General features: G+C 36.1%; 1 protein-coding gene across 6 annotated transcripts in view; it reads left to right on the plus strand.

Annotated features, from left to right (window-relative positions):
- LOC125265746 (phospholipid-transporting ATPase ABCA1) overlaps positions 1-24,034 on the plus strand; it is a 222,834-nt gene that overhangs the window by 135,904 nt on the left and 62,896 nt on the right. For all 6 annotated transcript variants that reach the window (XM_048186163.1, XM_048186162.1, XM_048186164.1 and 3 more), the window contains 9 exons: positions 1,708-1,771; positions 1,868-2,070; positions 3,367-3,415; positions 6,515-6,622; positions 6,798-6,830; positions 8,399-8,538; positions 16,125-16,252; positions 16,784-16,882; positions 16,966-17,158. In XM_048186163.1, coding sequence (XP_048042120.1) covers positions 1,708-1,771; positions 1,868-2,070; positions 3,367-3,415; positions 6,515-6,622; positions 6,798-6,830; positions 8,399-8,538; positions 16,125-16,252; positions 16,784-16,882; positions 16,966-17,158 — 1,017 coding nt within the window. The remainder of the gene's footprint in view (positions 1-1,707; positions 1,772-1,867; positions 2,071-3,366; positions 3,416-6,514; positions 6,623-6,797; positions 6,831-8,398; positions 8,539-16,124; positions 16,253-16,783; positions 16,883-16,965; positions 17,159-24,034) is intronic.

Genomic DNA, 24,034 nt, shown 5'->3' on the forward strand with positions numbered 1-24,034 from the left:
GGGGAAGCCCTGACCGTAATCCTCAGGTCACCCTTCCCATACACCGCCGAACCGTCCTTCCGGCCCGGGCCGGAAAAAACGGTCGAACGGGGCATAGGAGAGGGGACCCCCGCTTCCTGAGACCTCAGGAAGGAGAGTCTAGACCTCAGCACCGCGATAGTCATATTCCCGCAATGGGAACATGAACCATCCACAAAAGCTGCTTCAGCGTGCTGAACGCCCAAACACGAGATGCAGCGATTGTGCCCATCAGCAGGGACCAGGGAACGACCGCACCCAGTAACGCACAGACGAAATGACATACTGTCAGGGTTCGTCTGTAAAGCTCTTTTAGAAGGGGAAAGATCAGCTCACTTGTGCTGAAGCACACAGGGAGTGACGCGATGCGCTCAGGTACACCACTCCCTGAACACACCGAGGAACCGGCCCAAATCGCAACACGCACACACACTTTAGAGTGTTGCTGTTACAACAGCAGTTGAGAGCTTATAGCTCGGCTCCTCGGAAACTCGCGACCTCGCTGGAGTGCCTTGACTACCAACACGGACAGCTCGCTGTAAATCCTCTTCTGAGGCAGTTTTAGTTTTAAACAAAAAGTCTGAAGCAGGACACCAGAATATGGCTCCGAAGCGAAAGACAGAGTGCGATTGCATCCGCTTCCTATTTATATACACCTGCGGGGGCGGTGCGCATTATGCAAATATCGCACGCCAATTCCATTGGCCTGTTTTAGTTCACACGAAGCTGATAGGGCTCTCTAAGCGATATCCCAATTCGTCGGTCACTACTGACGTACGTCTCCATTCCCTCCTTCAGGGAACGAGGGTTACATACGTAACCGAGACGTTATATTAGCATATTTATTGAAATAATAATAATACATGTAATAATGTAATAATTAATAAATATTTAATACATTTTTATGTATTAAAACTTAAAATATTTTAAATTCTAGTAATTGTGCTTTTGCCTTTTTTTATAATTTTTTAAAACTTCTATTTAGCTTTATTTCATTTCAGTTTTACAAATTTAAATATTATATATAACTCATTGAAATAAAACTTTTTCATCTAATATTTATATTTGATTTTATTTCATCTGTATTCAAATTAACTAAAGCGATTTTAATAGTTTTAGTTAACAGTAACAACACTTTTTTTTACCACAGAGATGCCAAAAAAAAATTTATTATGAAGGATCAAAAATCAAACTTTACTGAGGGCTGTGGCCCAAACGTTTTGGATTATATCAAGCTATATTATATTAAAACGTACATTTTTAAAAATCTAATTTGCCTATTTTCTCTACATTTCAATGTGAAAAAACAAACAAAAAAACATTAAAATAAAAAGATAAATTAGAAATGAAGATATGAAGATATGCTTCAAGTGTGTGTTTTTCCCTCTATTTCCTCCTCCTTATGATATGGCAAGGCAGGCCAAATCAAAAGTCATCACAGGCCAGGTCCTGGTTTGGACATCTCTGATTTACCATATTACTTTTGCAATGAAATGAAAAGATACAATTTATAAGCCTCAAATGGGATGCATTTAAAGACATTGCTTTTCCTAGAGTGTTTTACCTTGTAAACTGTCAAAAACATATGACTATTCAACTAGCAACCGACCACAATACTCTAGTATTGTTGTGGTGAGTTTAGCATGGTCAAAAATGTAAGTTTTTAATTTTGCATTTCATATTTTGTAGTGTGATAAATTCAGTGTGGATGAGGGAATATGCAGTGACAGCATCAGCAGTCTGGACCCACCAGGTTTACATCTCTCACACACACACTCTAATAAACACACATTCACACACCGTGCCATTATGTTTATGTATAAATGTATTTTATGTTCCTCCTGATCAGATGTGGCAGATCTGAGTCGACTGGTGCGGCGGCATGTGCCGGAGGCCGAGTTTCTGGAGGCCGTGGGTCAAGAGCTGGTGTACGTGCTGCCATACACGGGCGCCAGAAACGGCAGCTTCGCTTCCCTGTTTAAAGACCTGGATCTGGAGAAAAGCACTTTGGGCGTCACCAGCTACGGGATATCAGACACAAGCCTGGAGGAGGTACACATCGGGGTCACATAGGTGACATTTACTCATGTGGCCAACACTTTATGCAGTGGGCATATATCTAATACAGAAGACGTTTCTCCAATGCATCTGATATGGATCTGTTTACATTTCACATTTGACTTTCATCAGTAAAGTTTTGGCCATTATTCAGACGGGGTCCACTACAACAGGCTTGTAACGTTACTAATAGTGGATAAAAGCAAGATGCATGAGATTTCCAGTGCATGAGATAGTCCTGTTTGTTTGTTGCATGAGCTCTTAAAGCCCCACCCTCTTCTTGAAAGGGGGCGGGGAGCTGCAGCTCATTTGCATTTTTGCTCACCAGCAAAAAGTGGCAATTTTAACATGCTATAAAATGATCTGTGGAGTATTTTGAGCTAAAACTTCACATACACACTCTAGGGACATAAAAGACATCTTGTAAAAAGGGGCATAATAGGTGCCCATTAATGCTCAATGCTGTTGGTCACCTCAGAAAATTATTTTCTTTATTGTCATATTTCATGATTTTAAAAAAATCATAGCGCTGGGATGAATGCTTACCAACTTACTCTATATAAAATAACATCCAGTTTTTCAACTTCTGTCAGTTGTCAGTAATATTTGTTAAAATTTTGAAAGAATTCTCTACCAAGGCTATATTTATTTGATCAAATATTCAGTAAAAACAGTCATATTGTAAAATATTATTACAATTAAAAATAACTGTTATCTATGTGAATAAATTTTAAAATGTAATTTATTTCTGTGATGCAAAGCATCACATTTCTTATTATTATCAATGTTGAAAACAGTTTGTCCCCTTGGAATTATAAGGTTCTATTTGACATTTTTGTCAAAATTTTACCCTACAAGTTATTCACATATTCTTATTCTGTAACAACTTATTTACATTATGTGATGCTTTTTTAAAAAAAAATTATTTAGAAAACAAAAAGGTTCTATGTACAAAGTTGAATCGAATATGAAAACTTTGAAGCTCAATATCTCAAAACTGCTCAGAATGCAGAACGTTATAATTCCAAGGGGACGAGTTGTGCTGCTGCCTATTTTTTCAGTATTCTTTGATGAATAGAAAGTCCAAAAGAACAGCATGTATTTAAAATAGAATCTTTTGTAACATCATACATGTCTTTATGGTCTCTTTTTATCAATTTATTGCATTCTTGTTGAATAAAATAAATAATTTCTTAAAATTAAATAAAACCTTACTGACCCCAAACTTGTGAAGTAGTAGTCTAACTGTCCAGATGAAGCTGTGGAATAATGAAATGTTTAATTTCACAGATCTTTCTGAAGGTGGCTGAAGACACAGGTGTTGACGTGGAATCTCATGGTAACATCCTTTCTAAATAGTCATTCCATTTTACACTTTAACATACAGTATCACCATCTCCAGTAAGTTACAGTATAAGACATATTTTAGGCTATGTTCACACTGTCAGTCTAGATCTGATTATTTGTGTATCAGATTGAAATCTGATCTAAATTATTGTCCACACTGTGTATCGCAACTGTTCGGATCTGATTTGTGTGTCCCGTGGTGTTTTGTTTTTTCGTTTGTATCTGCATTGGTTTCTATGGCAGTGATGTTGTGTTGGTATGTATTCACCAAAAACAACAACAGCAACATGGAGGGGTTTGCAATACAGATATTGTCTTGTTTACAACATGACGATGTGTAGCCAACGCGCTGGAACACTGCTTCTTATGAGGCAGCAACAGAAACGTAGGAATCTGATATGCGTGGCTTTATTCCGTGCTGTCATCTCTGGAGGTTGCATACTTCAGCATGTCTCCATTATATTGTAATTTGCTGCTCGACTGGCATTTTATTTTCTATAACACCGTCTGACATGTTCACGCAAACTAAACCATGCAAAATCTGACTAGAGCGATCAAACTGAAACGGATTTCCAGAAATGCAATTTGAATAGGATTTCAAACCACATTTGAATGTAGATCAATACAGATTTGTAAAAATCGCATTTCATGTGAATTTTTGCCATTCGCACTTACTACATGTGATCTGATTCCAATCAGATCGGATTTGAACTAACAGTCTGAACAAGGTTTTAGACCATTTTCCACCCTCTCTTTGGCTATGTTCAGACTGCATTTGGAGGTGGTTTGAAATGTGATTCAAATAAGATTTTTACAGATAAGATTTTTTTTCTCATTCTGGACATTCTGGCTGCTCAAATCGGATTTCAAATTGTCTTTTGCATCTTTCTTAGCACGACACATAATGATAACGTCAAAACCGGTGATGAAAACACCACACCCCTCGCTGCACAGCAAAGCCGGCTGTAATTACAGAACGGAAACATCACAATATACAGTATACTAGTCTCCTCTGTTGCCGAAATGTTCTTGTGCGATGGAGTAGCTCTGCACCGTCACTCACGTCGAATGACTCTACGTCATTACAAAAGCCTGCAGTCTGAACATATCTTATTTGATCACTTGCAATTAATAGTGCGGACAGAAAAACTCATCTGGATAAAATATAAATATGCCGACAATAAGATTTTTGCTGGCAGTCTGAACATGGCCTTTGACTTTTTTGCTGCTGCTTCTTTAAGATGTACGGAAGAGGATTAGGGCCAAGCAATAATAAAAAAATAAAACCATCTCGAGATTAAAGTTGTTAAATTTCAAGAAAAAACTCGTAAAATTTTGAGAAAAATGTCGAGATAAAATGTTGAGAATAAAGTCATTAAATTACGAGAAAAAAATCGTTAAATTACGAGAACAAATTCGTTAAATTATGAGAAAAATGTCGTTAAATTTCGAGAAAAAAGTCGAGATAAAATGTTGAGAATAAACTCATTAAATTATGAGAAAAAACTTGTTAAATTTCGAGAAAAATGTCGAGATAAAATGTTGAGAATAAAGCCATTAAATTACGAGAAAAAAGTCATTAAATTACGAGAACAAATTCGTTAAATTATGAGAAAAATGTCGTTAAATTTCGAGAAAAAAGTCGAGATAAAATGTTGAGAATAAACTCATTAAATTATGAGAATAAACTCATTAAATTATGAGAATAAAGTCATTAAATTACAAGAAAAAAGTCGTAATTTAACGAATTTGTTCTCGTAATTTAATGACTTTTTTCTCGTAATTTAATGACTTTATTCTCAACATTTTATCTCATCTTTTTTCTCGAAATTTAACAACTTTAATCTCGAGATGGTTTTATTTTTTTATTATTGCTTGGCCCTAATCCTCTTCCGTAAAGATGTCTGTGTGAATGCACTCAAAATATTTAGGCCTAATTTGATTTTTTTTTTTTTTTTTTTTTTGAATTGCATATAAAACTTTAATCAATTTGGTTTACACAATTTTAACATAATCTAATAAACTTAATGTTGTGCATTAGTATATGTGTCAGTCATGCATAAATGAAAAGGGTAAGATTTCTGTAATCGTACTAATTAAAAAAAAAAAAAAAAAAAACAATTACCAGGTTTATATTTTCAGTATTTAAATATTCAGTAAGTCAAATTTGTTTCAATCTAATGCATTTTAACTAAATTAATATTGCTTGTTCCAGAAACTAGACATATTTTAACCATGTTCATGCTTTGTTGAATTTGAGTAAATGCATTTTGAAAATGATTAATAATAAAAAATAGGTAATAATAAAATTTTAATATAGGTAATATAGGTAATAATAACTTTTTTTTTTTTTTTTTTTGCGTGCAGAAATGTTACCCGTTTCATGTATGACTGACAAAATATGCACCACATTCATTTTATTAGCTTATGTTAAAACTGTTTAATCCAAATCCATGGAAATTTTATATCCAAATAAAATACATAAATCTTAAATTTAGGACTAAATATTTTTGCATGTCAAATAAGCAGTGCTTAGCTGTGCTCACACAAGTTTGATTTTCAGTTCCATATAGTTAGTCCATATAACTGTCTCATCCTTCAGAAACAGCTTCTTTGCAAAGATGTACTCTATGGTGGCAGTTTCATCAAACTGCTGTACTGAAATGTGTCACTCAAACTGTTAAGATCAGACTGAAATGATCTGGGATCTCGTTAAAAATAATCTTAAACCTCTTATTTCTAACAGTGGGATCCTTCAGAGTGTTATTCGGTCTATTTAAGGGCCTTATGGTTCGTCTCAGATAAGAACGGTCCACTCAAATAAGAGCTGAGATGAAGTGTTGCAATTGTACTCTTCTGTCTCACCTTAGAGTGTGTGTGATTGTGTATAAACGTGTGTTAATGCTTCCTCAGATAAGAACAGGCTAGATGAATAAGCTGAAAGTATCGCACCCGCACTTCTCCAGAATAACCTCTGCTGTCTCTGTGTGTGTGTGTGTGTGTGTGTGTGTGTGTGTGTGTGTGTGTGTGTGTGTGTGTGTGTGTGTGTGTGTGTGTGTGTGTGTGTGTGTGTGTGTGTAATGTCTTACAGATAAGAGAGAAAATCTTGAACAAAAGCCCAGAAGCAGCTCAAGGATATCAGGAATACAGGCTATCAGTTCAGCATTGGAATCCAAAGATGAAAACACTGTGAAAAATGGTATGCTCAATTGTAAACTCTTATATGTGTATGAAAAGAAAAAGAAAAGAAAAACCTACTGCCCCTTCATTTACAAACCAATCTTTTTTTTTAAAAATTCAAGTTATACTGAAAAAAGAATGACTTTGTTTAATATCACTGCTCTATACTGTTTTTTCCCCTTGTTTTGAAACAGATGTGAAGGTTAGATTCACTAGTCGTGTAGAGGGTAAGTAAAATTTCTTCCATATTTCCATCTGTAAACATGATCGACATCTGCAGCTGTAGTACTGAGCTAGCTGTAGTGGTGAAGCAGCTTTAATTATTAAGGTTGCTGTAAGCTGTAATAGTGAGGTGGGCTTAAAAGTGAGTTAACTGGTTATCTGTAACTGGTGATGCACAGTTTAGTGGCCCTACTGAAATATATTGTAGTACTCTAGCTTCAAACTAATGGCTGTTTCACAGTTTTTTCCAAACAGTGATACCGTAATGTATGGAAGTAAATATGCAGCACTTGAGCTGAACTTGGATATGGAGTGGCTCAGATTATACAAATAATACATGCAGCATTGGCACTCTTTTTAACATGGCAGCATCTTAAAATGCACATTGCATGGTCCTATACGCTGTAAAAACAATAAGATGTGACACAGCGGCCATAATGTCTGTCTGATGAATGTGTACATAAGACCAATAATAACAAAATAACACATATGGAATATAAGAAGCAAACTGTCTCTTAATGAGCAAATGCGCTCTTGCCGTGATGGTTCAGTGGATTTTAGTGGGGCCTGGGTTCATTTGGAGTGCTTGCATTTGTTATTGCAGACATTACTTTGACACAAATTAAATTCGTCCTTCAGTTTTCTTGGAAAAGTATTAATACAACACAACAGGCCTTGCAATAACAACACATCCAAACAATATAAGTGGACTACAATACTACTTATTATAATGGCACAGTGATGTGGCTGTATTAGTTAACATAGCTGTAACAGTAAGGTGGCTGTAATAATTTTGGTAGCTAATAGTGAAGTGGCTGTAATACTTAATGTAGCTGTAACAGTGAGGTGGCCAGTGGCGTGCACAGGGTGGGGGCCGGGGGGGCTTAAGCCCTTGCCCCTTTGATCGCAAAAGTGAAAGTATGACTGAAATGGCATGAGCTGTTTTCTTGGTTGTGTTTGTTGTTTTGAAATTTACATGCGGATGTTGTACATCATGTTAACAAACTATCAAGACTATCTAGTTTATAAATGACCAACTTCTAAAAACAAATTTATAGTTATCTTTGTAAAGACATGCACCTTATATGTAGCTTTGGAGTAGGGCTGCAACGATTAATCGCAATTAATTGTTTGCAAAATAAAAGTCTGTGTTTACGTAATATATATGTGTGTGTTCTGTGTATAATAATTATGTATATATAAATACACACACATTCATGTATATATTTAAGAAAAATGTTATATTTATATGTAAAATATTTATGTTTATATGTAATATAAAAATATATATATTTATAATACATGCATATATTTCTAAACTTTATACCTGTATGTGTGTGTATTTATATGTACATAATTATTATACACAGAACACACACATATTACGTTAACACAGACTTTTATTTTGCAAACGATTAATCGCGATTAATCGTTGCAGCCCTACTTTGGAGCCGCTGCTGTGACACTCTACAAACGCTTCCAGTGTGAATACTCTCGCGAGTCTGTAGATGCAGTGACAATGTAGTGGTTAACAGCTGTAATAACCCATGTGAATTTATTGTTTACATTACAGACACCCAGCGCCCCATGTGTGCGAATGGCAAAGGGTCATACGTCATCATGGGTTGGCCTCTGATCAGGCAGCAGTTTTTAGCTCTTTTTATCAAACGATTCCACCATGGCCGTAGAAGCCGGAGAGGAATCATTGCTCAGGTAAAACCAACAAACATATCAGCACAAATACACTGTAAATACCCTCTTCCACTCCTTTTCTTCCTTTAAGTCAATCTCTCTATATTTTACATTCTGCAGCTGTGTGAATTGATTGTTTAATAGGTTTAGGCAGTTCTGAACTACAGCGTGAATCCAAGCAAAACCGTTTAGCACCAAATGCATTGACCCATCAAAATACAAAAAAAAAAAAAAAAATTGTCTGTGAGCTCATGAATATGTTCTTTAGCAAAGCATAAGTTCATATCATTTTGGTTAGAGAATAAAGAGGTATATGCAAGTAATACTTTTTATGACTGAGACAAAAACTGAATCAAATATTCCAGCTACAAATATATATCCGTTATGAAGGCTGTATGTAAAGGGGGGCCGTGTCCTCAGCTCTTGGTCAAATAACTACCATCACTGTGCATATTTTCCATTTTTCTGTATTGTCTGTTGCTCCTCACCCTGGTTCTCTCAGGGGAAAGATGTTCCATTGTTTTCTCCTTCATTATTCCCGATGCGTTCTCCGTCTCCGGCACATTTACATTTTCCTCAGTGTAAACAGAGAGTGTTTGAATTGGGTGTTTGAATTAATTGGACAATCATGGAGTGTAATTAATCAGCTGGAGTGAAGCCGTGTCGTCAACTCCTATGCAGCCTGTCTCTCTCTCTGAGATTTTGTGTGCGCTGGTCTCGCTCCGTCTGTCAGCAGAGAAATGGAATGAAAGGAGAACATTTGGAGAGATAGCAGAGTGGAAGAATAGAGAGAAATTAATTATGCTGGGAATGAAGGGTGACAGTGCCAGTTTTTGAAAGTGTTTAATTGAACCCTTTTACACATTTAACTAAGCCAACACAAGCACATGACACTTGTCTGCCAAAGAGAGATGGGGGAGAGGGGCAATTCACTAAAAACTTGCGCCACTTCGGCACATGTTTTTTTTTTCTGCACACAAACACACAGGTTATTCACTAAGCAACCACAATCCAGACGTTAAATGTGCTTAAATAGCACTGTGCCATAAACATTCAATAGGTGCATCCCAATTCATGTACTTATGCAATGTTCTATGCTATTTTATAATGCAAGTAGTGTGTATTTCCTTTTTTTAAACCTATATTCCTTTTATAAGTGAAGTATGTACAGTAGTTTCTGCGACACTAGTGGCACCTAGTAGAATTACAAAAATAAAGCATACTTTGAAACACCCTTTTGAAAAACACAATTTTTATCGTGGGACCCCCCTTGAAATGCGATTGGGCTAGTTTTGAGGAGCAATTGGGTGGGTTTTGGTGTGAAAACCTGGCAACCCTGACCTTGATGCCTTCCTACCTTGGAATGCATCCCCCGAAAGCAGCATTTTTAAGATTTCAGATGCAACCTTTGTCTAGAGCGAACGTAAGCATCTCTCTTATAATAAGACCCATCTAACGTATCTGCACTGGGTGCAGTTTTTGAAATGACACACAATTGTTTGAGGCTGTTTACACTAGACACATCAATGTAAACTGGTACATTTGTCTTTATGAATAGGGACATGATGATATTGTATTGAAGTGTCTATCGTAGCGTTCACTACACTGTTCACTTTGACGTGTTCATGACCTGTTAATCTTTGATAGTCTAAATGCTGTGACATTTGGCTTGCACTCCTGTACCTGAAGTTGAATGTCTTTTGCCATGTAACGCTTTAGCGATGGTCCCACACTAACTAAACACCGTCTGGCTCTACCTGCTAAAATAGCCACACCCCAAACTCACGTGATAGGTTGAGCTGGAAAGTGATTGACAGATCAGAGCGATCCACTCTCAATGATTTGATGGTGACTGGGGGCTCAATATTTGCACTTCTGGAGGAAATAAATCCATAAATGGCATACAATAGAGTTAAACTTGACTTTTTTATTGTGACATATTTCTGAGTGAAACAACTTTTCTAATGTGAAAAACAAAATAACGGTACTTGACTGTATCCATCGATATTAATTTAACCGGTAACCAGGTTACTCTGGTGAATGAGAACAGCATATTGGTATCTGATAAGATGAAAATGCACCTATTTTCTCCACGTTTGCGGCTGTGAATTTTGTGGGGGTTTTATATGACAGGTGGTTGGCTATAGTCCTTGGTCAGGGTAGATGCCATATTGAATTTTATGTGGATAAAAATGAGGTTGTGAGGGACTGACCTAGATTCCTTACAATGGCAGTGTGTACAAAGGTCATAGATCAAAATTACTTTCAAAACTCAAAACAGTTTTTTTGAGTTTTGATCTACTAAAAATTTATTGGAAAGATGTTTTGTCATCTGAACAATTGTACAATCCTTTGAACACACTGTACTTTTATCCCTATACTGCTTTGTTTTCATTTGTGTCATAAATATGACGTTTTAGCATTTTTTATGTATTTATGGTTACCACATTACATTATTGGCAATTTATTGTATGGGTTTATTTTTTTTAAAAATGATGAATATTTTGTTAGGGCTCTGCCCTGCCTGTCTATATAAGCCACACCTGCATAAACCATATTTTCAAAGTATATAGTAAAAGGCTATAGCAATAATCGTTATATAAATAAAATAAATAAAAGAAAAAGAAAAAATAATTATTTTTTTCACAGTGTGGACATGGACTCTGGGCTCAACACTAAGCTTTTACTAACACCACTACAATAAATTAGTTAATTAAAATAAAATTTTTAAAACCAAGTAGTTAGAAACATTATTTTTCTTTTGGCCTCAAAATTACAAGATTTTAACAATTGATTTTTCATTACTGCAGCAAAAACTAAAACTAGCCTAACTATTGTAAGTACAAATATCTAATGACATGTAAACAGTTGCTAATTACAAGCAATAAGACAAATAAATACAATAGATCAAATATAGCCTACAAATTGACTGAACCAGTTTTTCAGGTAGGTCAACTACGAAATACTACAGACATTTAATAAAGGAATCAAATGTGAAAATAAAACACTGCATATTCTACACTGTGTAAATTAAATATGCATTGATTCTAATTGAAGCTACTAAGTTGTTCAGTCAAGATCGGTGAGTTATTTTTCTCTTTGTTATTTTGTTGTTTGATTAACAATAATGACACAAACAGCAGCAGGTGTTAAGACACTTTAAGACTTAATGGACAGTATATTGATACCGATTTACCACCCCGCCCCCCTCCTCCCAAACTTTTTATTTTCACCTAAGACATAACCGACTGTGTTTACATGAATACCCACCAAGACAGGCATTTTTTACATATTTTTGTGTGTATTTCACTGTGTATAAACATATTAAGATGCGAAAGGCATGCACACTTCAGGTTTATGCGCAGACAGCGTGCAAGTACCGAATTCAATTGTCTTTTGTGTCTCATTGAGCTTGAACTAGGGGTGTCGCAATATACCGGTATTGACGATAACCGTGATATCCAAAGCATGAAATATCGATATCGTATTAATTTAGGGTGTGACGATATACCGGTATTGGCGATAACCACAATATTTAAAATGAATAGGACGCTTATGATATCATGACATGTAAATACTCCAGCGCCAGTACCTGGTTGAGCTCTCAGGTGGCAGTATTGCACCTTAACGCTGACATCTGTCAAACATGAAGAAGACGCAGCACGTGCAGCTATTCCGAACGGGAGAGTGAGAGGCTCTCTGCACCCGAAAAAAGTAAATAAGCTCGACAGTATGGGAGTTTTTCGGCTCCTTAGACAGTCCAATCCGCGGGTTTTCTTTACTCGTCTTATTCAGCATGATGTAGCTATGCATGCAGTTATATGCCCTCAATATTCAAGATACACAGGCATTTTTTGCCCCAACAATTTTTTGTCATTATATCATATTATAAGATGTAGTTGTTTTACAATATCACACGAGCAAAAGTGCCGTTTTCCCCAAATCAGCACAAATGCAATGTTCCTTCTAACTTATTGTTAAATGAACAATGTGAGTTACATTTTAGACACAGTATTGTTAATATTGTTTTTTTCCCTTTATTTCGCCAACGAAAATGTCAAAATGATGAACAGCAGAACAGAGCCCCGTGCAACAGAAATGTTTTTAACTAACTGAATCTGCGTTTAGAATGAATCCGAGCTTCGTTCCTGGATGAAGACATGAATCAGTCATTTGAACAAATCGTTTGACTGACTCACTCATTAAGACAGTGACTTGCTGCCACCTACTGGCAGTTTAGTTTCATATTTAAGGGACATTTTAATTAAAAAGTTAAAATTAGAAAAATTTATTTAAATTAAATTTATGTAGACAAATTGTAAATGCTGTGTAAATATATTAATGCCATCTCTCATTCTGTGTCACCTCTATATTGCAAAGATGGATTTTGTTGATAATGATTTCATTTGATTGGAAACAGCCATAATATATAGGCTACTATGCTAGTATTAATTTTTATTTCTTCAGGTCTTAAAATGCCTTAAATTTGACATTAAAAAATGTGCAGCAACCCTGAAAGAGAAAAACTAAATAAACAAATAAAGTAAAAATTATTTAGACTGATACATTTTTACCCCCAAGTATTCTATAAATATCGCGATATATCGGTATCGTGGTATTTTTTGGCCACAATAACCGTGGTGTGAAAAATTTAATATCGTGACAGCCCTAGCTTGAACAACTTAAAATCACTTGAACATTTAAACTGGCAAGACTTAAAGGGTACATAAACACACACAGTTTCTGCCAATCTCATGTTAATCTTGAGTACCTATAGAGTAGTATTGGATCCTTCAAATCTCCGAAAAGTCTTTAGTTTTGTCATATTTATAAAAGATAGATACTGTAGGAATTAAACCCAAATATCGAATCAAAAATGTAATTAAATTACATTTAATAAGAACCGGATTAACCGTGAATGATTCAGAATCAATATTTAACACTTTATCAATTATTCGTCCACCGAAAAATTGAGGTTACAGTAATTTTACCAATTCTGGACAAAATTATTATTCTGTGGCCAACAGTAATAATATTTTGTTATGATTAATAATTATGATTGAGCAAGGTAGCATGATCTTTGTTTAAGGCAGCAATTTGGTAAGCACAGCACAAGACACTGTATGTATGGAAAATCAAACAAGACTTTATTGAACTAAATCTACTATGCACAAACTAATCTAACGAAAAACATATACTCTCACACACACACACACACACACACACACACACACACACACACACACACACACCCATTCATTCAGTTACAGGGAAATCGTGAGGTTATTGTTTGGAGGTGAATGGATTCCCCAGTTGTTTAGCTTTTAACAAGTTTCTCTGACCGTAACCTGAGAGAATTAATACACTAGCAATTCAACCATAGTTTCATTTGCTTAATAAAATTGCACCAGCTCAGCAAAATTAGGAGACGTGTGTTACTTGCGTTGGCTGCTCCTTTAAGCGCATGTTCCCTTCGTGACGGAGTTGAAGGAAGCACGTGGCTCGGTCAAGAGTTCTGAAGGACGACGTCCGTGGGGAAGAAGTTGGCTTTGCAGAAAATGGAGTCTTCGTTGGATAGCAGGGTTTACGCGTTGCTGCGTGAGTGTCTCTCTGCGTCTCAAGGAGTTGCTGGAACAAAGGACTTTTGGTGAGTCCTCGGCTGCGAAATTCAATGAAGTTTCTTGCAGGGGTTTGAGTGAGTCTTGAAATGGTTTGGCTTGCAGGCAGGACGATGTTCGGTCCGCCGCCTCAGCGAATGCCAAGACGAAGTGCAAAAGCCGAAAGCAAAAGCAGAAAGCAAAAAACAAACAAGCACTTTCACAATGCGCGGTATTGAGTTTTGAACGGTTTGTTGGTTCCGCCTTTCCGATTGTTTTAGCCAATCAGGTCCTGTTTTGGGCGGGGTCCCACGCCCAGTTCTCCTGTCCTTGTATGCAATTAGCATACTGTCCTTACAGTCCTTTGTTCTCAAACTTAGGGATTTTGGTCAGAACTTTGAGAAGTTAATTTTGCTGGTTCAAAAGTCATACATCTTACATAAATCAATTTTGCATCAAAATACTGGAAAGCATTCATCCATCACAACCATACCAAACAGTACACACTTTCTGTAAATGAGGTAGATTTTCTTCAAATTTACCAGTAATCAATATTTAAAACACACAGAAAGAATTACATACGTTCCATGAACAAAATAAGACATGCTTAATACATATGATATGTTAGAGACTGCTTTTGGTGATAAGTTCATATCTCTGGCAGTATTTTTCTAAATTGTCTCTGAAACTTTGGAATGTCTTTTGAAATGCAAAGCTGGGCAGAGGGAAAGTTTCTTGTGGGTGATTCCCATGGTGCCCTTCTGTGATCTTCACCTCAAGATGTGTCGCAGGGCCGAGTTTCCTGATAACCGTGAATTTACACCTTGGTGTTTGCTGATCCATCTGTTTTCTTAAAGTCAACACAGCGAAAGAGAGTCTCTTTGATCTTTTGCTCTGTTACTACAATCAAATGCATTTGTAATTAAGCAGACATTGAGGGACCATCTTCGATCAGCCATTTCAGTTTCCAGGTCCAACTTTATGGTTCACAAATGGTTCAGTAAGGGAATGAGTTGACTCTTTGATCTTTTGAATGTGGAGTTTGTGGTAATTTGGTGAGCTTTGTTCGGGAATAATCCTACAATACGCTGTACCGACTCTTTCCGAAAAAAGCCGAACTCCTGGAGGCGTGCCTGCCGTGGGCAAAGCTAAAGAGTCACGAGCGTGTGCAGCTTTTGCGATTGTCTGCAAGCTGCGACATCATTATAAATAAAAAGGGAACAAAAACGTTCATGTCGTTTACATTATATGCACTCGCGCGCCGATTGCCAACAAAACAAAGATATTCGATGCTCACTGCCTGTGATCTGCAAATCCAGCGTCGAACTGGGACTTGTTTATAAAACATTCTTCACCAAAATTCCAGGAACAAACTAACATAGGTGCACAACTCTGTTGCTGCCCCGGAAAAACAAACTGCATCCACTGTTCCCTTAACGCTGGGTTCTTTGGGAAGCTGAAAAAGGTCATCTTTCCCTCACAACCAAAACACACTTCTTTGGTGACATTGTTGAAAAATCTCTCGGCTTCACATGCACATGATGGTGTGACGATTTTTGTGACGATGCAGTACTGACACTATCGGGCTAGTGACATTCCCATCAATCAATGACTGTTGCGATATTCCCGATTAATGACTGTTGTGATAAAATTTTACCTTAGATGAAATTCTGGCAGTGTCAGAAGATTTGACACATAGTCCTGCAGTGTGACTTTTATGACAATCCGTCAAATAAAAAAACAATAGGAGCGCAGAACCTGATGACGCAACTAGTGAGACAACAACAAACCATCACTTGCTCCACACACATCATCTTTGTTTTTTTTTTGTTTTTTTCTGTTTGTCTTTTCAAGGCAAGCCATGATCAAAATTAACACCAGAGATTTTTTTTTTTTTTGCTAGCCATCATTTCTATCACACATATAACGCAGCTCACAGTGTCACAGATTGATGATGTAAAACCCCAACTCTAATTTTAACATAAAAATGTGCGTGTTTGTGTGTATCAGGTTGTGATGCCGGCATTCTTTGTGTGTCTGGCTCTCATCTTCTCTCTGATTGTTCCTCCGTTTGTGGAATATCCCAATCTGGAGCTTCAGCCCTGGATGTACGGAGCTCCACAGAATACCTTCTACAGGTGAGCGCGTTAAATTAGCACCATGTGCCACCATATTATTGAACTATATAACTAACAAATGTATTGCTTATTGTTAGAAAATAATAATTGTTAATTAATAATTATTGTTATAAAATAATTTTATTGTATAAGTAAAGTTATAAAAATATAAAGTAGCAAAAACTGTTTTCAACATTAATAATAAGAAGAAATGTTTCTTGAGCAGCAAATCAGCATATTAGAATGATTTTTGAAGGATCGTGTGACACTAAAGACTAGAGTAATTATGCTGAAAATTCAGCTTTGATCACAGGAATAAATTACATTTTCAGATATATTCAAATAGAAAACAGTTATTTTAATATGTAATAACTTTTCACTATATTACTGTTTTTACTGTATTTTTGATCAAATAAATGCAGTCTTGGTAAACATAAGACACTTAATCTTATCAACCACAGACTTTTAAAGGAAATTAATTGTAAATAGTGACTACATTCGGCACACTAACTTTCCCTGGTTGATAACAAATCTTGTGTTTGTATGTTGTAGTTTTGATGATCCTGGTGTAGATCAGGTGAAGAGAGTGACAAATGCTCTGCTCAGTTCACCGGGATTTGGAACACGTTGCATGAGCACCAACCCCATACCGTGAGCAACAAACACACACATTTATTACACACAAAAGTGGTGTGGTGTAGCAGCTGACCATGCGTTTCCTGTTCCTACTTCAGTAAATTACCCTGTAACCCTGCGGGAGGCACTGATTGGTTCACTCCTGCGGTGGATCCGTCCGTCAGTGAGATATTTGAGAAGGGTAACTGGAGCATGGAGAACCCGTCGCCTGAATGCCAGTGCAGCACGCCGCAAAGGAGCATCATGCTGCCGGACTGCCCACCTGGAGCCGGGGGTTTACCACCACCGCAGGTCAGCCACACGTTATCAAACTCATCGGCCTGGATTATGAAACATTTGAATTAAGGTGCCCCTGTTTTGCTATTTTAAAGTTCCTGAATTTATTTTGCAGGTCTTTTACAATAGTTTTACATGTATCAAAAAACACTTTAATTTTCTCATCATATACATTGCAGCATCAGCTCTTTTTTCACAGTGTCTGAAACAGATCAAGGATCTGGTCTTTCTAAAGCAATCCTTGCCAAGAGCCTCCGCTGCTCTGATTGGTCAGGTGGCCCAGGCTTTTGTGATTGGTCAACCGCTTAAAGCATGTGTCGGAAACCAAACCTCCATTACCATATCTAAATTTCAGCTCTTCCTAAGCTCTTGATACACAGTGATATAAACAGTAACAATGCCGTTGGTTTTACCATATCAATTCCAGGCTGAGTCCTCATGCTTTGGAAGTGCATCAAAGAGGACTTGCTTTGGCAGCGCAGGAAACAGTATCTTCTTGACATGTCGACAACACAAAGCAAACCTTTCCAGCCCAGTGAAGACCATAGGCTGGCATTATGTAGATTTGTTACAAACCTGTGTAGGTTAGTGCAGGAAAAAAGACTGGAATTCCTGGCGACTTGTCATGCACTTTGCAGACCTTTTACATTGTCAAACATCTATATTACACACTACATGAAAGGTAAAATCCCAATTAAAATAAATATAATACATGCATTAATATATAAAGCTTTAAAAACTTTAAAGCTTTAAAACAGGTTAAGCTTACATGTATTCTTTGTGAAAGTATATAAATTATAAGGCCTATTTGCTTGATTCACATGCATTGATATAGTCAGGTATTTTCATTCAGTTGCCTTCTCAAACTTTCACTGCAGCAGCAGTGTTTATTCCTGCTTTTAAAATGCATTTAATTTCATGATATTTTTCATAACGATCTCTTAATCTTCCGAAGAGAAGTGAATTGCTCGGCTCTCTCACGAGATGTGAATCAAACGGGCGCTCTCCAGCTTCCGTGCTGTTTGCCGGACGTGTCACACTTTCAGGGTTAATCACACACGCTTCAGGGTTAATTACAAACTCTGGATTAAACTAGAAAGTTTATACCAAGCGTTGTGAGCCCTTTGAGCCTGATCTAAACCAGGTTGGATTTATACGGATTTGTCAACTCCAAACTTTGAAACTCAGAGTTTGTTCAACTAGCTTCATGCAACAGGCCTCTGATCCAACAGTTTTACAGCATGATTCATCCTGGTGATCTCATAACTCATGCATCCATAATCATATGTATACATTTAGTTTGTAACATCTCACAGACTACACAGTTCTCTCTGCGACTGTCGTATCAGCAGATATGCAAATCACTCCTCCACAATGCTGAGTTTAAACTTAGAATCTCTTCTGATTCTCTCTCTCTGTAAACAAGTTTTGTCTAAGTATGTACTGCTGAAAACACACACACATACACGTACACGCTGAGCTGACCCAGTTTGCAAATATTTACATTTTACTGAGCTCTGATTTTTGAGCTTTATAAGGAAAGTCCTAAACACACAGAAGATGTTTTGTCTTAAACATAATCATGGATGTGTTCCGATGATGGAGGCATTTTTGATGCCTCAGGGTTTCAGAAACATCAAATGCTGCTTTAATTAGATCAGCAGCAAACACAAACACACACACATGAAAACCCTGAAGTATTAGGTATGAAAAAAAATCTCAACTCTATTTCTATGTTATTTATTTTTTCTGATGTGTGTAACAGCACAAAAACTGGTTATTTGGCAGAAAGTCTTTGACCGTGGTTCGTCAGGTCTCCTCCCTTTACCATCAAATGATCAATAAAAAATTAGACGTATTACTAGAGATCAGCTTTCTGTAGAGAAAACAGCCAGTTACAACTCCTTTTTTGTACAGCCTACCGAAGTTATTGAAAAGTTTAGAATAATAATATATTTCAAGTTGTACTGGCCAAAGTACAACTTTGCGTGTTCATTGCTTATTGCAAGTGTTACGACGACAAGCAATGGCAGACCTCTTTTGTTTATGGCAGTGGTGTAGTCTAGTTTTTTTGTAGTGAGTATACTGTGATTTTTCCCTCCCAGCCTCATACTTACCTGTCCCAGAGCAACACCCCATAAGCACCACCACACTCACTAATGCATATAGTATGCATCTGATCTAGGCTACATATTATTGAGAGCATTCTGAAAGACTGCTTATGTGACAAATCCAAATTAAACCCTGCGGCTCGTGACGACACATTGATGTCTTAAGACACGAAACGATCGGTTTGTGTGAGAAACCGAACAGTATTTATATCATTTTTTACCTCTAATACACCACTATGTCCAACTGCATTCATCACTCGATTCATTTGGTCTGATCGCGCTCTGACAGCGGCAGTGATGTCTCGCGCATATACTTCAATGAGAGCGAGACATCACTGCCGTTGTCAGAGCGCGATCAGACCAAACGAATCGAGAGATGAATTGATTTGGACTTGTCTAAGTTTTATTTACTGTTATTGTAGAAGTTCCCATCCACTAGCATTATTTGACTGACAGACAGCAACGGTTGGAGTTAAAAATCATAATTTGTGTTCTGCTGAAGAAACAAAGACACCTACATCCTGGATGCTCTGGGGGTAAGCAGATAAACATCAAATGTTCATTTTTGGGTGAACTATCCCTTTAAAGCACGCCAAAACGGTATTTGTTTTTTTATTCCGAAGTAAAATGGCTAAAATATGAAACTTGAGACTTTGAGAAATATGAGACTTTGTTTCATGTCAAAAGCTACAAACCACAAACCATATTGTGATTTATTGGATGGTTACGTATCCTTGCGCTTTTTTAGTGGGTATACAGCGTATACCTGCGTATCACGTAGACTAGACCTCTGGTTTATGGTAACCTAGAGCTCCTGCACTCCGATTCAACAGCTACATAACTTGTTTATGGTAATGGTGAAAAGATTTTTAGAACTGCAGTGAAAGTCTAGAACAGCAGTATATTAAAGGGTTAGTTCACCCAAAAATGAAAATAATGTCATCTATTACTCACCCTCATGTCGTTCTACACCGTAAGGCCTTCATTCATCTTCGGAACACAAATTAAGATATTTTTGATTAAATCCGATGGCTGAGTGAGGCCTGCATTCAAAGCAATGACATTTCCTCTCTCAAGATCCATAAAGGTACTAAAAACCTATTTAAAACAGTTCATGCGAGTTCAGTAGTTCTACCTTAATATTATAAAGTGACAAGAATACTTTTTGTGAGCCAAAAAACAAAGACTTTTCAACAATATAATGATGGGCCAATTTCAAAACACTGCTTCGGAGCTCGAATCGAATCAGTGACCCGGATCTCCTATCAAACGGCTAAACTGCTGAAATCACGTGACTTTGGCGCTCCGAGTCACTGATTCGATTCGCAAAGCTCCGAAGCAGTGTTTTGAAATCAGAGCAGAGTCAGCTGTGGTAAAGGAGGGGTTAAGAAGACCAAATCCTTGATTGAACCATTTCAGACACTGTGGCAATGCTGCAATGTATATTATGTGAAGATTAAAGTGTTTGTTTGTTTATTTATTTATTTATTTTTACTTTGGATGCACGTAAACCTGTTCTAATAGACCTCAAAAAAAAAAAAATAAATAAATAAATAAATAAATATATATATATATATATATATATATATATATATATATATATATATATATATATATAGCATAATAGGGGCACTTAAGATACTATTCAAGGAAGCTCCCATGGAATTCCCATAGTCCGTGTGACTTGTGCACTATACTGCAAGTGTTCTGAAGTCATAGCTTTTTGGAACAGATTTTTTTTTTTTTTTTTTACTGAAAATCTTTTTCTTTCAGTAATTAATGTCCAGATTGTGCCACTTAATTGTGCTCCCGTTTGTTCGTCTGTATCTCTGAAAATCACTGCACTAAATTGCTAAATGGCATCACATTAGCCCAGCAACCTTTTCAAACATCTTTCACATCCATTGTGTCTGCATTAAGCGCTTACTGGGCAATTTATGTTGTTGTAAACTGTATTTCACTGCAAACAGCCCCATGAAAGCATTTTGATTGATTATATATTATTTACCATCCGGTCTTGGAGACATCAGCTGTAGCGCTAACAGGACACGAGCACAAGCGGTTTCTTTGATCGACTATCAGACAGTCAGTAAAGACTCATTCTTCAGTTTACTGTCTTTATATCTGTGTCCTTGATAAGTGAAAGAGATGAGGCATGGGTTTCTTAATGAAACACTGGTTTCCATGGCGATGACAGGTCAGTGGTGTAGTTAGCTGTTCGTTAAATCTGTGAAATGAGTTTGAGTTAGCTTAATTTTGACTGCAGGACTGTCGCACTTTAGAGAGCCGCAATAATCAATCAGCTTTCTCTGTTTTTTTTTTTGTTTTGTTTTGTTTGTTTTTTTTTTTTTGGTATAAAAATCCACAACAAATTCTTTTTCTTTCTTTCTTTGTTTCTTTGTTTCTTTGTTTCTTTGTTTCTTTCTTTCTTTCTTTCTTTCTTTCTTTCTTTCTTTCTTTCTTTCTTTCTTTCTTTCTTTCACACTTGTCATCCATCACAAAAGCAAAGCCATGAGTAATTTGTATATAGACTTATTTTAGTTATCACAGCTTTACACATTGTCCCATAGAAAACAACTGGAGATTTGCCAAAACAATGTGATAGTAATATTGTATATTATATAATGCGTGCAGAATTATTAGGTACGTTGATTTTCTGATCATATTTTTTTTCCAGCCACATCTTACTGATTCCAAACCACATTAATATTAATAACTACTATTAATTTTGTATTTAATCATTTATAAGTGAATAAATAATTGTTCATGAAGGCTGGAAATGAAAAACGCCTTATATTCAGGTGTTCATAATTATTAGGTATGTTTTCTTTTACAGATAAAATGAGCCAAAAAAGACATTTAACTCAGAAAAGTAAAAAGGAAAAAAAATTATTAAATGTCCATGAGAAGGATGCAATACTAGAAATTGCAGTTGGACAGTGAAATGCTCAGTGGGTCAGCAGGGTCAGACAAAAACAGGTGGAAAAGAAAAGACACATGTTAACTGCAAAATAATTAAGAATTAAGGTGAGGAATTAAGTGTGAAACCATAAAGAACCCTTTAGTCTCCAGCGCCACCATTTCTCAGAACTGTAACCTACCTGGAGTCTCCAGAAGTGCAAGGTGTCAGGATCTCAGAGACTTAGATTAGGTAAAGAATCCTAAAAAAATTACCCCCACTTAGTAAGAATCACAAGCTGAAGTATTGTAAAATACATGAAGACTACTTTTTTATAGGCTTTATAGACAGACAGATTGAGAGTGACTCATTTTTTTCGAGTTCATTTTTAGTCCATCTCTGCAAAACAGACTTCAGGGTAAGAGATGAACTAAAAATGAACTCCCAAAACTTACTGTCAGATTCTGGAAGATAAATTCTTCAAACAGTGGTATAAGAGTGGTGCTGGTCCTTCAAGAGTCACTCTCAATCTGTCTCTCTATAAAGCCTATATATATATATATATAAACAGTCAGTTATTTGCTGAAAAATAATAATAAAAAAAATCATGATTTATGAAAAAAATTGTACAATGTACTACAATGTGTCAAAAGCATCATACAGCTCAGATAATCATTTGTTATATGTCATTTGAAAGGTCTCACTGAGTAGAATACAACATGTATAACTGTTTTTGGGCTTTGACTAAACTTGAGCCAGTTTTTGTACGTGAAGCCCCGTAAGACCCATATGTAAAGAATTTTTGTCTTTATCAGCAGTTTCTCAGCATGAGAATGTCCAAATGTAATTATTTTTTTTTTAATTTAAAAATGTAAATTAAATTTTATATTAACTGTTTTTTATAAGTCGAGATTTTATAAGTCATTATAAGTTATAAGTCATTATTTTTGTGCATGTCACTCAGAAAAAAAAATAAAAAAATAAAAAAAATAAATAAAAATGCCTACCTTTGCTCCAAATGCTGTGACTTTTGATTTCTTCATGTGATCACCAGAAAATTTCATCCACAAAATTTGAGCTCACATATAGAGGAACATCACCAAAAAAGAATGAACCTGCTACCTTATTTCCTTCATGAGATATTCCATTTTAAATTAAAAAGATATGTAAATTTTCCCTTTTTTCCACTTTTTTTTTTTTTGTTTATTTGCAGTTTCTCAGCATGAGAATGTCCAAATTAAAAAAAATGTATTTAAAAATTTAAAAAGTTTCCTTTCAAACGATACCAACCTTTTGACTCTCCAAGTTACAAGTTTTTACTTTTTTGTTTGTCACTCAGAAAAGAAAAAAAACTCTGAAAATACCCTCAGGGCGTAAGGGGTTAATAATTTTTGACTTTTCAATCTGAGTAAAATGTCTTTTTTTGGGTCATTTTATCTATAAAAGAAAATGTACCTAATAATTATGCACACCTGAATATAAGGAGTTTTTCTTTTCCACCTTCATGAACAATTATATATCACTTATAAATTATTAAATACAAAATTAATAGTAGTTATTAAGATTAATGTGGTTTGGAATTGGTAAGATGTGCCTGGAAAAAAATATGATCAGAAAAGTTTTTTACATATTGTGTATAATGTAAATAATTTACTTATTTCTGACAATATCATGCATGTATTTGCATTCATTAACATCCGCATTGCTACAGTAGTCCAGCTTCTGTCTAATTTTTGGCTGGAAGATTTGTTGGCAAAGCTCCAGTTTAATTTTGCGGCGAGGAGAGCAGGAGTAAATGACAGATGATGAAGATTTGATGTGATATCTAGCAGGCTGCAGTCATTTGCAAGGGTTGGGAAATAGAGCTAATTGGTGGGAACA

This window comes from Megalobrama amblycephala, linkage group LG3, assembly GCF_018812025.1.
Source record: "Megalobrama amblycephala isolate DHTTF-2021 linkage group LG3, ASM1881202v1, whole genome shotgun sequence".
Taxonomy (NCBI): Eukaryota; Metazoa; Chordata; class Actinopteri; order Cypriniformes; family Xenocyprididae; genus Megalobrama; species Megalobrama amblycephala.